The 16,708-nt window shown below is 33.5% G+C and overlaps 3 protein-coding genes across 9 annotated transcripts; 2 read left to right on the top strand and 1 right to left on the bottom strand.

The window, feature by feature from the left end:
• Window positions 1–23: 23 nt before the first annotated feature.
• Window positions 24–8,684, top strand: LOC107221710 (N(4)-(Beta-N-acetylglucosaminyl)-L-asparaginase). The gene is made up of 5 exons (XM_015660804.2): window positions 24–311; window positions 858–1,014; window positions 6,504–6,729; window positions 6,862–7,169; window positions 8,219–8,684. Exons 1-5 carry the CDS (start codon window positions 176–178, stop codon window positions 8,448–8,450), a joined length of 1,059 nt encoding a protein of 352 aa, XP_015516290.1. The 5' UTR covers window positions 24–175; the 3' UTR covers window positions 8,451–8,684.
• A 1,554-nt stretch (window positions 8,685–10,238) lies between these two features.
• LOC107221703 (protein Dr1) lies at window positions 10,239–12,542 on the top strand. The gene is made up of 2 exons (XM_015660791.2): window positions 10,239–10,555; window positions 11,745–12,542. Coding segments are annotated over exons 1-2 (513 nt in total). The 5' UTR covers window positions 10,239–10,553; the 3' UTR covers window positions 12,256–12,542.
• LOC107221701 (protein SMG9) lies at window positions 11,605–16,556 on the bottom strand. Of its 7 annotated transcripts, XM_046731140.1 has the most exons (11): window positions 16,435–16,500; window positions 16,034–16,197; window positions 15,402–15,630; window positions 15,276–15,316; window positions 14,070–14,256; window positions 13,615–13,911; window positions 13,383–13,527; window positions 13,100–13,220; window positions 12,861–12,972; window positions 12,645–12,768; window positions 11,605–11,930 (listed from the first exon to the last, which is right to left on the bottom strand). In XM_046731140.1, exons 3-10 carry the CDS (start codon window positions 15,557–15,559, stop codon window positions 12,690–12,692), a joined length of 1,140 nt encoding a protein of 379 aa, XP_046587096.1. In that variant the 5' UTR covers window positions 15,560–15,630; window positions 16,034–16,197; window positions 16,435–16,500; the 3' UTR covers window positions 11,605–11,930; window positions 12,645–12,689. The 7 variants fall into 7 exon arrangements, with proteins under 7 accessions (XP_046587096.1, XP_015516276.2, XP_046587095.1 ...); XM_015660790.2 differs by lacking the exon at window positions 16,034–16,197 and having other exon boundaries at window positions 16,435–16,556; XM_046731139.1 differs by lacking the exon at window positions 16,435–16,500 and having other exon boundaries at window positions 16,034–16,397.
• Window positions 16,557–16,708: the final 152 nt, after the last annotated feature.

Here is a 16,708-nt window from a genome sequence, read left to right as displayed (position 1 = left end):
CAATTGAATCGCAATCGTATGTTTATCATGTTTAATCCCTGTTCATCCTTATCCATACGGCATGTTTGTCGTGCTGAAACAACAGTAACGGCAGAGGTGATGTGAATTCCTTGAATGTCACACACGATTCGAGCAATTCCTTTTTGAAATACGATCGCATCGAGACATTTTCATAATGAGAATTTTGAATTTGTTTATTACAACACTAATAGTAGCTACGGGTTGCTTACCGGCGAATTCGATTCAAACATTTACTAAAACCACTCCACTCGTTGTAACAACATGGGATTACTGGAACGCCACAGACAAAGGTACAACCAACGATGAAGAAATTTCTTACTTGAATTTTACGTTACATTAAGACTTACTTATACTTGAATTTTGTGCTTTTTTATTCATTATTCGCTTCTAATTGTTTCAGAATAAAACTTTTCTCCAAATAGTGTAACAGCACTGTGAAATTCGACTTGAAATTTTACGTTTTATGTTTATCTTGACAAATGTAAATATGTTTGTGTTGTTGGTGAATATTAATAATTGGCATTCTAATCATTTATCTTCACATTATTGTAATTAATCGGTTTTAAGTTAGTTTCTACCCTTTTTTTGAAAAATCCCATATGACTCAAAAGTTTAATAAACATCTCTAACAAAGATTTGCTTTGTTGATTTTTGGGCTGCAACGATTATACTGCAATGATAAAATACTTTCAAGTTATATTTATCCTATAATGCAGTATCAATATAATGCAATGCATCTTAACAAACAATAAACAGGACTTTCCCAGTGTCTTATCTTAAACTCTTATTAGGGGAAATATATCCATGAAATAACCATAATCTTACTTTATTTTCAGCATGGAATATTCTGTACACAAAAAAACGTAGCTCGCTAGATGCTATAGAAATAGCATGCAGTTTGTGCGAGCAGCTTCAATGCCGGACGACAGTTGGATTTGGCGGGAGTCCCGACGAGATGGGCGAGACAACGTTGGACGCAATGATAATGGATGGGTGATTATGACATTTTGGTATAAATATTGATCATTAGCATATTATTCACTGATTTTAGAATGAATGAAAGTCTGAATCAAAAATTCGAAAAAGAGAGAAAATATTAAAAAAAATAACAATAGTTATATATAACTATTGTTATTTATAGTTATAGAATAACACTAGTTAATCCTCCACAGTAATCCCGGGTCTTTTGAGGTATAACCCAAATTTTATCATTAAATATCTCCAAAATGCAAGAAGGGCTGATGGCCCCACTCTCTAAAAAAAGTTATTGGTAGTAGGGAATCGAAAGCCAAGAGATGACCAAGTCCGGCAGTTTTTTGTTAACTAGTAGAGAGTGCAAATTGATTGTGTGCCCTGAAAGACTCAGGAGTTCCACGGTGTTAGTGTTTTGCAATAGTAAGTAAATTTTATTTGTTCAATTTTTTCGACTATTTTCAAGTGTTTATCAATCAAGGTTTCTTGAGTTACTTACATAAATACGGTGTCATTTATGAAAATATTCTTCGAAATATAAGGTATAGCATATGGAGAGGAAACTGAAGAGCATATTTCCGATAGTCAGGATGCTAATGAAAATTACCTCATATTCGAATGATTATGTAAATAGTTATTATACTTTAATAAACTACTTTAATATTAATTGCATAAAACCACACTCCCTCTTTTATATCCACATGGTAGCAGAGTGTGGTTTGTGGTTTAAATTTAAAGTAAAAGAATATACACGCAACCAAGAAGATAAAGTGTTAATTTAACTAAAAATGGAAAGAACTGTGAAATAAGTGATGAAGCGCGAGTATAGATCAAATTCATTTTGAAGTAAAACACATGTTTTCGTGGATAAAACAGATAGTGAATCGAGAACACGAATTAAAAGTCAAAGATATTAAGTTAGAAAATCAAACAAGAAATCAAATTCGTCAAGTGTATTTGGAAAAAGCTAAGAAAGTTGTTATTCTGAAAATTTAATATACGAAAATATAAGTATAAGTGAATCGAAAATGGCTAAGCAAGTTAAGATGGAAGATATTATGATACCCATTTTTGACGGGGCAAATTATTCAAGTTGGAAAATCAGAATAATGTTATTACTGGAATACAAAAGGTGTAAAGATTCAGCAGTTAGTAATATCACCAATAAGTTTAAAAATAAAGAAGAAGATTGGATAGAAATGGATTTAAAAGCAAGAACGCTAATAGTCAGCTCAATCTCTGATAAACAATTAGAATACGTTGGTGAATGCAAAACAGCATTAGAAATGATGACAAGATTTGATAAAATGTATACGACACAATCAACAGCACTGCAAATAATGTGCAGAGGAAAAATCGATGATATTAGATTGACAAATTACCAGTCAATAGAAGAATTTTTTGTAGAGTTTGAAAAATTAACAAATGAATTTAAAGCAGCTGGAGGAAAGATAGACGAATCAGAAAAAATGAGATATTTGATCAAAGCTTTGCCACCAAGCTACAGTTATATTGGCGACTTTCTTGATGTAATACCAGAAGAGCAAAGAACCGTTGATTACTTGAAGTCCAAAATAAAGGAGAAGAATTTGAATTCGAACGACACAAACAATAAAAGCAATGTCAGCAAATTCGGTGCAAAAACAAAAGATAAGTGCTACAACTGTGGTATACGAGGTTATCACAAGAAAGACTGTAAAAAGGGACAACACAACAACAGAGGCAGAGGTTCTCAAGTCAATCAAGGACAGCGAAGTCAACAGCGAGGCTATTACAGAGGTGGAAATCACCGAGGTCGAGGCAGAGGACAAAGTCAATCCAGAGAAGACTATTCCAGCAATCAACAGGGCAACTACTCATAGAAGGTATTGGCCAGAAATTATGAAAACAGTAGCATATTTAAAAAATCGTACAATTGCAAATACGGAGGAGAATAAAACTCCCTATGAAATATTTAAAAAAAAAAAACCAAATGTAAAAAATTTGAAAATTTATGGAAGTCGAGTTTTTGTTAGAATTCCGGAAGCGTTAAGAAAAAGTAAATGGGACGACAAAGCACAATTAGGCGTACTAGTAGGATATATTGAAAAAGGATATAGAGTTCTAGTAAATAATAGAGTAATCAATGCTAGACATATACAAATTGTTGAAGAAAATACTAAAATAATATGTTTGGAAAAACTTGATGAAGAAAGCGATAACGATTCGGAAAATAGAGAATCTAAAACCTCAGATCAGGAAGCGTTTGGAATCAATGAAAATGATTCAAATGAAAACAATCCCTTACTTTCTACTCATCCTCTCGAGGAAAGTAGAAGTAATAGAACTAGAATTAATTCAAATCAAAATGATATTGAAAGTGAAAGTGATGAAAATGCAACAGTAAAAAGAACATCACACAGAAATAAAAGTCCTATAAACAGATACGGAAATCCTGTATCACATTTTATTTATGTTCATTATGTTGATGCAAATGTACCAAATACTTTCGAGGAGGCGTTAAACTCCAGTGATAGTAAAAAATGGAAAATAGCAATGGATTCTGAAATAGATAGTTTAAAGAAAAATAATACATGGAAAATTGTTGAAAGACCAAAAGATAAAAAAGTAATTGATGTCAAATGGGTCTATAAAAGGAAAGATAATAATGTTTATAAAGCAAGATTAGTTGCAAGAGGATTCCAACAAAGGGAATACACTGAAAATGTTTATTCACCAGTGGGTCGAATGCAAACATTGAAAATTTTATTGTCATACAGCTGCAAAAATAATCTATTTATTGAACAAATGGATGTTGAAACAGCCTTTTTAAATGGCGATGTAAAATCAGAAGTGTATATAAACGAACCAAAAGGTTACGAAACAGGGGACAATAAAGTTTGTAAATTGCAAAAAGCACTCTATGGTCTAAAAGAAAGTCCAAGAGCTTGGTATGACTGTTTCAATAAGTTTATCGAAAAATTAAATTTTGTAAGAAGTAATTATGATTACTGTTTATATGTGAAAAATACAAGCAAAGATCCAATATATATATTAGTATTTGTAGATGATCTTTTGATCTGTTGCAAAGATAAAAAAGAAATAAACAAAGTTAAAGCTAGTCTAATGGAAAAATTTGTAATGAAAGATTTAGGAAAGATTAAAAATTATATCGGAATAAATATTGATTATAACAAAGATAAGGGTAAAATGACTTTAAGTCAAGCAACGTATATTTAATCATTGGCTGTAAAATACAATTTAGAAAATTCTAAGTTATACGATACTCCAATGGAGACAAATCTTAAATTAGAACAAGCAAATGAAATCAATGAAAATATAAAATATAGAAATTTAATCGGCGAATTATTGTTTATCAGCACAGGCACAAGGCCAGATATAGCTTTCAGTGTAAACTATTTGAGTCGATATCAAAGTTGTTTCGACCAAACACATTTCAAATATGCAATGAGAATTCTAAAGTATTTGTATAAGACCAAAGGTTTAAAACTAACATATTACAATAATATAAATTGTGAAATGTTAGATTGCATGGTAGTTTCTGATTACGCAGGAGATAATGTAGATAGAAAATCTACAACGGGTTTTGTAATAAGATTGTATGGAAACTTCATTTTCTGGAAAACTCATAAACAGAGTACAGAAACAAAATGTTCAACTTTTGCAGAATATACTGCTATGTCAGAAGCAACAACAGAAATATTGTTCGTTAGAAATTTGTTAAGCGAAATGTTTAATGTAAAGTTTCATAAACCGATAAAAATATATGAAGATAATTCAGGCGCAATCGCGATAGCAAAGTTTGGAAATTTTACAAAAAACTCAAAGCACATCGAGGTGCAATATCATTATATAAATGAAAATTATGAAAATGGAATAATTGACATTGTAAAAATAGAGTCAAATTCAAATATAGCGGATATGCTAACTAAGAGTCTAGATAAGATAAAATTTATAAAGAATCAAGAAAAACTCAGAGTGATTTAACAGTTCCAAAGTAATGCTAATTATGTTAGAATCAAGATTATAAATTTAAGGAGGCGTGTTGTAATATATAGACAAATTCATAATCTTGATTAATGGCCCGAATGAAACTTGACGAGCCATCTATTGGCCAGCGATAGTTTTGCGTAGCGAGACGAGCTCGCGCGGGACCGTATGCGCCAAGATTCAATCTAACCCTCTCTACTCCTGGACTCCTTGTTAATAGGACATGCCGCACTGTTCATTATGTAATTAGTTATTATACTTTTATAAACTACTTTAATATTAATTGCATAAAACCACACTCCCTCTTTTATATCCACAACTGCAGATATATATTTTTTTTAACGAAATTCATTTCTTGTTTTTGGAAGTTATAGTGTGAATTCCGATTATTATTGAAAAAGTCTTCATACATTTCATTCTAAAAACGATTGGAACATACAGCAGACACTAGGGAGTATCCATGAACTTTTTCAGATGTTTAAAAAACCTGTAACGTACAGAAAAATAGGACAGGACATAAAAGACTAGTGGTTCGACGGAAGCAGTAAAAAACGGGTTCCGTGGAGGATTAAGATATCAACAATTCGAGAAAAAGTTTTAGACTTGGAATGTTCAAAACGGTTAAACTATAGTGTTTTTGATCTGATTGTAAAGGTTTTAGGTTCATTTTGCTCATTGATCAGATTCCCACAGATTATGTGGAAAATATTCAAGAAATCTTAATTTATTACTTATATTACAGTAATAATCTGTAAATGTAAGTGTGATGAACGTTTGTCGTACCATATGAACCAAAATCTCTGAATCTATTCTGAAAATACGTTGTAAGTACACATAAACAAAGCGCAAAAATATTAGAATCGAATCAAGAGTACCACAGTTCAATGATTTCGAACATTCTAATTAATAAACCTTTCTCAAATCATTGATATCTTTGCTGGTCTTATTCGAGTATGCTCAGAACTATTTTTCTTATATAATAGGAATATTGTTTCATTCATGATCATCATCTTATTGCCACAAATAACACTGCTGAAGATTTTTTAAATGATTTTTTTATCTCTTCCTAACTTTCGACGGTGATAGTACAGCCCATTCGTCCGTAAGAGTAAGAGTACAATTGTATTAAATGTAACTTATTCTGACTACTATCAAAGCCTATGCACCATTGATGTGAAAATACCATAGTCAGTGCAATTCTACATGTAGTACTGATTACGAAGGTCAAAAAGAAACTTTGTTTTGTGCAATGATAATGCCAAACAATGCATTTATGCAATTGAATTACCACTTATTGTAAGTCTTATTCTCGCTAGAAACAAAAAAGTTTTTGTATATTGTTGTTCGGGATTAGATGTAGCATTTTGATGAATGTGGTATTTTAGCATTACTGATATGTAGACCTTGATAATGGTAAAAAAGAGTGAAATTTTACTCTGACGATACAGATTGAGTATAGTATCTTTTTAAATCAGGAGAATTTGACTCTTAACCTCAGTGTTCCACTTGTCTGCTTCTAGCGTCAAAATGGATGTCGGTGCGGTTGGTGGCCTGCGAAGAATAAAAAATGCTATTTCAGTCGCTCGTAAAGTTCTAGATCATACAGAACATACTTTATTATCAGGTAAACTGGCCACTGACTTTGCAGTCAAAATGGGCTTTATTGAAGAAGACCTACAAACACCTGAGTCTAAGAATATGTGGTTGAAATGGAAGGCCAACAACTGTCAGCCAAACTTTTGGAAGGTTTGTTGGAAAAGCTATTCAGTAACTACAATAATGTGATATTACACAATTTGAGAAAAAGCAGTAATGATACAGCATTTTTCTACTAAACCTGACATCAATACTCAAAAAATTACTTTCATTTTATTTCAGAATGTTTCACCAGATCCTAAGCACTATTGTGGCCCATATAAGTTGACACCAAATGAAATTGGAAGCAGCAGCCAGCCTAAAAAGTCGAATAAAGCTATCGACGAAAGTAACCATGACACTATTGGCATGATTGCAATTGATATCAATGGAAACATTGCTGCTGGTACATCTACAAATGGAGCGAAAAACAAGATTCCTGGGCGCATTGGAGACTCTCCGATTCCAGGGGCTGGTTCTTATGCTGACCAAGAAGTTGGGGCTGCCGCTGGAACAGGAGACGGAGATGTTATGATGCGCTTTCTTCCCAGGTTGGGGACATATATACCTTAAAAGAAAATAATATTCAAAAGGCTCTTGTCACGAAATGGAATATTTGATTAACTCAGTTTTGATATAACAGCTGAGAGTATTTTATAATAGAATTTCTGAAAATTAGAGATTCACGTAATTATATCTCGCGGAGCTGAAGTCAAAGAAAGAAAAAATCGTCCTCGTAGTGTACCTTACTGAAAATGTCCGTGTCTTAAATCATATAATGTTGTGACCGAAATCGACGTGTAATTAATACATGATCTACAGTTGCCTATATGATTTTTGATCTAGTATAGCTGATAATTCGCGTTTTTGTGATTCGTTTTTTACTAGATAAATCATGTAATAAATTAAATGTTGATTTCGGTCATAACATCTTATGGTTTATCACATAAACATTTTCGGCAGGTTACCCATTACGTCATATATCTTAACCTTCGGAAATTTAGTGAGAATATTCTATAATCACGCGACTTTGGTGCAAACCAATGACATCTACAAATATGAACGGAATTATATACTTTAGAGTGAAGTATACTTTTTTTTTCTCAAAATTATTCCAAACCCTGCAAAAAACAACTTAGAAGTTATAGGTTGAAAAATTAAATTGTTTGGATATTGTTCGTTTTCTATGAAATCGCATGATTGTTAAATACTCCCAAGACATTTCAGAAGTTGTTGATGCATGGATGCAGTGGGTATGCTATAACAACCACTTTTTTTCCTTTTGGTCTTAATGAATGTTACTGTAAAGTATCAGTAATCTGTTATAATAAAGGTGGGTGTGAATTGATCAAATCAAAACATTTTATTTTGACACAATAGCTCTTTTCTATATTACTTTTTCAGAGGTGTATATGTCCCTTTGAGAAACGTAGACATGTGTTCTGCAGATGATTCGTGTAATATTATTGTTATTGATCAGACGAGAATTCAATACAAGCATTGCTTGTCTTGATGCAATTCATTATATTGATTGATTACTTTATTTAATCATGATAGTTTTAATCTGCGCCTTGGTTTATGAATAACTTCCGTTTTTCAGCTTCCTAGCAGTGGAAGAAATGCGCCGCGGAGCGGCTCCAAGCCATGCTGCTGAGACAGCAGTTCGTCGCATAGCTCAGCATTATCCAAAATTCGTTGGTGGAGTTATTGCTCTTAATAAGGATGGCGCGTACGGAGCCGCCTGCAATGGGATGGAAAAATTTCCATTTTACGCGAGTAATCCTCTTCTCGGTGAACCCACTTTGAATCACGTTCGATGTATTGAGATCTGATTCACTCATGCTCCATGCCTATATTAGCCTTGCAATACTGCTTTTTCTACGGACAAAAAGAAAAATATTGCGATGCATGCAAATAATAGAATGTCACTGAATTCGAATCTTTTGCGATAAATTACTGATTTTCTAATATTCAAAGTGTTTCTATGCAAAGGTTTTTAATATAATTTTCCTAATAACAAGTACTGTAAGAATTTGATAATAATAAAGTTGGTGAACAAATGGCAACTTTTTGTTTCTTGATAAGTATAATGAAATGAGCGAAGGTAGAACAACCGGATTTTACTTGTGAGACGGAAACTAAGGCTCAATCGGAGCTAATTTATCAGCACAATTACCAGAAAGTTGTCATGAACTAAAAAATGCAAAAAAAAGGTAACTGTTTTGATTTTTGCAAAAATTGTGACTGATTCTAGTCAATACTAGACCTACTTATTGTATGTATACGTGTATGTATCTCAATTCTCAGGACATCAGATGCTGTAGTTGCAGGCAAAAAATGTAGTCGTATTTATTTTTATCTTTTAACGATCGGGCTAACGATTTCTCGACCACCCCATGCCTGAATTTTATATTTTTTGCGCACCTTAATTGTATCACCATCACTGATCTCTATGTAGACTGGATAGTGGACTCTTTCTCGTGCTTTCTACGTGCTACAGAGTGGAACCATCAGAAGGCATGTAAGCTGCGGGGGGAGGGGGGGGGGGGGGGGGTCAGAGGAAAGGGCAAGCTTGGGGTTTTTGATTAACCAATAAACGCGATTTTTTTTAAAAAGGCCTGTATTTCGGGTTAAAAAATGCCGATAAATAGAATTCCAATAAGAAAAAGGATATTGGCTACGGACGATGGAAATATAATTTCTGACTTTTGAGCTTTATTTATGTATCTCTTTAGCATTAATAGAATTCATTTATTTTAGTAATATATAGGTAGTAAATTTATTAGTATCAGTGATCAAACACATTATAAAACCTTGGAAAGTAAAAAATAAATCGGCACAATAAAATTCGTTACTTACAAATAGGCGACTTGAAACATTAGTAACAATTTGAAGCAAGCGCAAAAGTGAACCTGTGATTAGTTCGCTTGTGACTTGAACTTTTCCCACCGTACAAGTACTTCACCATTTTTATTAATTCACTAACTTTTTTCTTAGTATTAGGCACTAGGCTTTACCGTTTACCGCACTTTTGTTTTATTTTACCGTCGCCATCGAACAATATTCGCGTGAAGCTGGTTAGTTTTAGGTTTGAATTACCCGCTTCGAAACGGACCCGTCAAAATTGCAAATGGCGCTGATCAATTGGGTCCACTGAGGGCACCCAAGCCCCATATAACGCAGCGTGACTGTCTTGAAGCCTGTGTTTCTCAATTTGTGCACCAAAGATCGGAGCGCTGCAATCTCCGAGGCCGGTGTATGCGTACTAAGTAGGCCTCTCCCTCACTAGCGCTAGCGGCGAAAATTCACAACATCGGCTTCATTTTCGAGCACGGTTTTACAACCGGAGTGCCCAGACCTGTTATAAGGCCGTGATATGGTATAAAGACTTATAACCCTGGGTTTTTTTTCGTAACAGTTTGCAGGGTCTGGCCGGGTTTGGGGGTATTAGCAGTTTCGCGTATTACGAACCAAGTAGCTGACCACGTCGGCAAAAGGTGTTCTTCATAACCAATAACTATCGCGGGCAAAACGTTAGAAACGTGCCGTTGTCATCGTGAAACTGAAAATAGTTCTAATCTACCTCAGAATCTTTTAACAGTTTTGAATTAACCTCTTGTGTGATGCCAACTAGCGGAACGTTTCCATTGGTTTGTCCGAAAAGCTGCGCTGTAGCATGCGCTGTAGGACACCTGACTCCTTACACAAACTGTGGTTGTTTGGCGTTTAAAAATCCGAATTGCTTAATTGGTTTCATTTACAATCTCAGAACATAATCCGAATCCAATTGATATAAACTTTACACCGTACTTAATAACTTGCGAAAACTAATGATGGCGCTGTATTTTTATTTATGATGTCCCAGGATGTATTATCGGTGAATTTGTGTTGAGCAACCGTGGTATGATAACCTCCAGATCTACGTAACTAGTCATATGTGCGTGTTTCATAAATAAAGTATCCCATGCTAAATCATCAATAACGTTCCACATTCACTTAATTAGTGGTTTTTTTTTTTCACCAAACAAGAAAATATATTCGCTTAACTACTGACATATTATTACATCGGAATGTTATTTTTTTCATCGTGATATGAAGGGAATTCATTTGAACAGATTAAATAAGCTTTCGATTTTTATAATGACCACCTCTCGAAATTCGTTGATTACTTTTTGCGTTTTATTCGAGCAGTTACGTTTCATTTCATTTTTAACATTCAAGCACTTACATTTGATGTGTTTTTTTTCTACTTTCTCCTTCACTACCAGCAATGACTGTAATCGTTGAAACGTTGTAACAGCTTGCAGATGATATTTTGGGTAAAAATTTATTGAAGGTTAAATGCTGGTCATTCATTTATTGGTTCAATTTATTGTAAAACAAATTTGTTGCTTTTGTTATTTATTCGCCTGGTATGCTTAAACAACAAAGATTAGAGAGAAATAATTACAACAAAAGTGAGAGGCAACTTGATTTGTTAGCAATATATTTAGACATTTCTTACATTTCTTTTCCTGTTCATAGTTCTACAAACCATAGAGTTCCTTTAACTGACGAGCTGCAAATCTAATTTCATTTGCAATAGTTCAATCGATCATTTACTTGTTACTTCCGCATTCATTTTACTCAGAAACTACAAATTAAAAAAAGTGTACAAGTTTGATTTTTATTGATTCTTGATTGTTCGATTAATTCAGTCGACTGTCCGCATCTGATGTATTGTTTCATTGTGTCGAAATGATGTGAACTCTACTCCTGTTCAGTGAAGAAGAATATTTATCACCACTATCCTGTAGCATCATAACAATTCTTGTAATCTAGTTGACAAAGTAATGTGGCCAAAAGATTTTAATCCCACTTGTTACCTAAAGGTTTAGCTGTTATCGACTTTGTATATTTGCAATGTAAGCAGTGCCGTCAAATGAATACATATTATTTACATCTAAAATGACTCTTATTTTAGATTACAAGACGAGAAACGATACATTTCTGAAAACATTTCTTTATTGTCGGTGTTCATCTCACTTGTCGAATAAAGGTATATTGTTTCTTGGCACACACTTTCAAAGCATTTCTTTAATAGGTTTGCTAAAGTTATTGAACGTTGTTTGATCCTCGATTTTCAGGGTTCCAATGGCCTCGGCAACAGTGACTCCAGCTGAAGACGATGAGCTAACTTTACCTCGAGCGTCGATAAATAAAATGATAAAAGAAATCCTACCCCATATACGAGTAGCAAACGAGTCGAGGGAGTTAATATTGAACTGCTGTACTGAGTTCATACATTTATTATCCTCTGAAGCGAACGATATCTGCAATCAACAGCAGAAGAAAACAATTAATGCTGAGCATATATTACAAGCATTGGAAAAGTTGGGGTTTGGAGATTATAGCGCCGAAGCTGAAGCTGTATTGCGAGATTGTAAGGCTGTGGCAGCGAAGCGAAGACGCCAAAGTACAAGGCTCGAAAATCTTGGAATTCCAGAAGAGGAACTTCTTCGACAACAACAGGAGCTCTTCGCAAAAGCACGCGAGGAACAAGCCGTTGCTGAACAACAGCAGTGGCAACAGTTGCAAGCCGTTGCCCAAATGGCTTCTATGCAACAGCCGGATAGTGAGCAGGAAGATTACTCCTAAATTATTACCATTAAAATAGACAATGCAAGTCTAATGAGTAAATTGATTGGTTCCTCTACTTATGAATCGATTTTTCCAATAAAAGTGAACAGCGTAAATGAGAAATTCACTTCTTATTGTCTTAACGGTTTATCTTTGATGATTTATCTATGTAAATTGCATAAAAAAAAAAAGAGAAGAAATGAAGAAGAAAATAATTTCGAGTATCCTAGAATACGTTACCACCATTATTTATGAATAAATGTGAATGATGTGATAGAATAAAGAAGTGAACCTAATTATACCTATTTTCTTTGGATAATTTAATCGAACCACACCTTTGAAGTGTTTTTTTTTTTTGTAAACGTTTCTATTGAATATTTATGAAATTTAAAATTTTTTGTTCCTACCTTTGTGAAAGATTACATTCATTCCACTTTGCCAAATTGTTGTTTTCACGGCATTAATCTCCCATATTCAGAAAACAAATGACTTTTCTTTATCGTATCCATAATTTTGGAAGCATAATGGTACCTGTAATTAGTAAATAAAGATATGAGATCAATGTCTATTCTTCACCTTCAGTGTCTGCTATATAACTCGGAGTATCTCAAATTAGTACTAACCAATTTTTTTCAGTCAATACAGTTGAAGTCATGTTGTTACGTGATATACCATGTATTCTCATACGCAATTTTTCTGATATTTTTTCTGCACTATCATGAACGATTGTCTCATCTGAAACAATTCATTAAGTAAAATCACTTCGCCGATTCAAAGTTATTGAAGTCAGGAAACTGTGTACAACACTCATACAAAATGTAGATACGAGTCGTTTCTGCTTTCATCTGAATTGGATTTTTACCTTCGTTTGTAATTTCTGGTATAACGAATAAATTTAGTTGTCCATCAACGACGGATGAAGCCATATTTAATCCACTGTGTGTCAGCAGTCTAGAGTTTATAAATACTTTGTTATAAAAGTCCTGGAAATTGAGAACTAAGGTTTATTATGTGTGAGAAATGTTTTTGGAAATGATATTTTTCTGATAAGATATAATCCTCTAGTTCCTGGAAATACAAGCTCTAATTTGAGAGGTTTTATCTAAAAAAAAATCCGTTACTACTTGTTACTAAATCTATCTTACTTTCATCATGTTCATAGAATCAGGCATGAAATCCTGTAACTCAGCTTTATTGTGCAGAAAGAGGATGTGTGGATAATATTCGACAAAGTCTTGATCCATAGCAGACGCCGAAGAAGGTTTCAGCATTTCGGCAGTTTGAATGAATCTGAAGTATAGCGAACAAAGCAAACCAGTAAAATAAAGTACTTAATTAATTTGGATCAGATAAATTCAGCTGTTAGAAAGTAGATACCTGATTAAATTGGGATCTACAAACCAGTCCTGAATGAATATTACAACGTGACAAACAGACAGCAGAAACGATGTTAACTGTAAGGATTGCAGTTCCACGTTATTTTCTATGTTTGCAAAATCGTTGTTATTTTTCTTTTGCTCGTATAATCCAGAGTGATCAATTGCCACCCCAGATAATATAGGCTGAGTGTCCAAGTAGATAACTCGGTTTTTAGTCACATAGAAATCTACGCCAGACGTACAATTCGAGCCACTTTCGTGATGCGACAACGTTTGTGTTGGAAAAACATCAGACCTGAAAATAAGTAGTACGTGATTAATCAGTGAGAAGCAAACGTTCTATGCATTATAATCTTGTTCATTAATGTCTGTATATTGAAATGGTAAGAAGCAATCGATCTCTACAAAGTCTTCTCTCAGTAACAAAAACTCATTAAACGTGTTCTACGTTACATGTAATTGGCGGTCAACAATGACATTATTGTCGACTTTCCTACTCCTCTGGTTCCGACACATCCAACAACCAGAAAATCCTGTTGATCGTATAAAAAATCCAAAGGACTTTCCAAAAGTTGCATTCCTTCATCCATGAACTTAACGGTGTGTGTCATTTCAAGACGGGTGGGAAGTGCCGGCCGAGCTGAAGAAATTGTATCAACTAATGAATAAACCGTTTTATGGGAGTATAAACGAGATGGCTGAAAAAGTGAGTGAATTTTGGGAATTTATACTTCAACAACAAATTATTCAGTTTATTGGCCTTTGTTTTATTCGAAAGTATGTAGATGGCGCTTCATTTGCATCTTTTTTTATTAGAATCACTCGATGGAAAGTATTGTTATTGACAATAACGTCAACTATTTCGCATGGTGACTTGGTTTGCAGTGTTCACAATTATCTCAACAAACGGCTCCACTAATTTACCTCAATATTGAAGACAGTATTCTTGGATAGTTGATCTTTCTTTTGGTTGAATGCGGTTTGCAAATTTGAAATAAATAAACCGAGCCGTATGAGATGGAGGTATCATGGTCACGGTCAAACATGTCACCAAACGATACCATTGACATTATTATCAATAACAATGCTTTCTATTGATTGATTCTAATAAAAAAAATATATTAATAAAGCTTACTTTACATACTGTTAAAAAGAGCAATTGACGATTGCATGAATAACGAATTAAATTGTTTTCTGAGACAAGAACAAAATGAAAAAAACCGACGAAATAAGGCAAAAAATAAATTGCTTAAAAATAATATATCAATACGCAACTGCTCTCTTGTTGAAGTCAGCGACTAACTGTTTTTACAGTAATGAGTGTTGTCTCAGTAACCGTATAAATCGATTCGTAAAAAGAATATTGATCGTGTAGTACAGGGTGTTTAAGGGATGCGAGTGTAACTTTGGTACAATACTAAATTATAATATAATAATAAAACAAACCCTAATCAGATTTAGTTGAATAATTGGTTGTCAAAATATAAATTTTCAAAATTAACCCATTTTTTTTAGCCATACTGATATTTACACATGCGGAAATTGATTCTGAGACAGCCAATTTTTCTCTCCAGCCAGTTATGTTGGTTGTCTCTAAATCAATTTCTGCATGTCAACCTGCTTAGGTGGTACGTTTTTGATGATTAAACAAATACTCACTATCTGCCAATTTAGATGAAGTATTAGATTCAGTATCTTTTCTAAAATAAATACAAGTTAGTAATATCTTTGTACAGATTTAATTTTATAATTGCCAAATTCCTTGCAAGAATTAATTACACATACTTGCTGCCATTTCGTTGACTCGGAGACACTGCACGGCTTTCTCCTTCTCGGGTTTTTAATATAAATGTTGGACGATCGATAACTTTGATCAGTGCCCTATTTTCACCGTCCTTATTATCCATATCTTTTGAAGCAGAAAGTGTTTTACGGGAACTCATGTTTGCAATAAGTTTTTAAATGCCAATCTTACCACGGTTTCACCTGATTGCAAAACGTGAGGATGATAAGGCTGAAAAGAAATTAGCATCAAATTTGTTATTCGAAGAGACTATTTGATTGGTTAGGTTAAAAAATATTTGTACAACCACCTGTACAATTAGTCATATGGGCATGTGATAGCTATTTGTACGGCTTCAGGTAAATATTATGAATTTAATTGATTTCATTACATGAATATCAATCAATCAATCAGTCAATATTTAATAATGTCCATGACAGTATTGGACAATTTTGAATTACCTGTCTCAAACAAGTTCAATAAAATATAGTCACACCGCTGTTACGAAAATTAATATGTAATTTCTCTATGAAACTTTTCTACCAATATCTACGTGTATATATAATCTCAGGCTGTTTTTGATAAATATTCTCGGTCCGATTAATAATTTAAATATTTCGTTACTATAACTGACAATTACGGCAGACTAAATTCTGGAGCGCTTTGACGAGTTGATTTTTATACATAGGTTGACATTTACGACAGAGTTTAATGTTTTGAGGTTATACTAATTTTCCCCTCTTGTTAATAATCTTGCTTTTCTCCTTTTGAAAAGCAAACTTTTGCTCGCTATATAACCTATACACGAATTACTTGTTAAAAATTAAATACTGTAATTAGCAATTCTCACAATTTTACACGTATTTTGACATGTGAAATGTGAAACCCATAGAAATATTACAACAATAGCACGGAGACACTAAACCGTAAATAATAGACAGAGTAGAGACAAGAAAAGCCAGCCGAATATGTAATTTGGGATTAAAAAGAGAAAGAAGATGGTATATTGCTTTTTGTGTCTGTCTAACCAATTACCATGCACAATTGTTTCGAGGCCCGAAGAACGGCTGTTAATATGTTTTATACATTATTAAATCAAAGAGCAAAATATTATAATTGTTGTTTTATACATATAATGATTTATTACAAATTTGCGGACATTGTTGCCGCGTTGTCGCAGTAACAATATCAAGCTGCGTTCACAAATATCGCTCAAGTAGGGTTTATTGGGTTTTTTGAACACGTAGTGGGTATGCTGGAAATACAAGTTGATGCTAGAATTTTAAGAACACCGTATACATGGTGCATG

This window comes from Neodiprion lecontei, chromosome 2 (assembly GCF_021901455.1).
Source record: "Neodiprion lecontei isolate iyNeoLeco1 chromosome 2, iyNeoLeco1.1, whole genome shotgun sequence".
Taxonomy (NCBI): Eukaryota; Metazoa; Arthropoda; class Insecta; order Hymenoptera; family Diprionidae; genus Neodiprion; species Neodiprion lecontei.
Note: the sequence above shows the minus strand (reverse complement) of the source record. Positions and strands in the feature narration are given on the sequence as shown.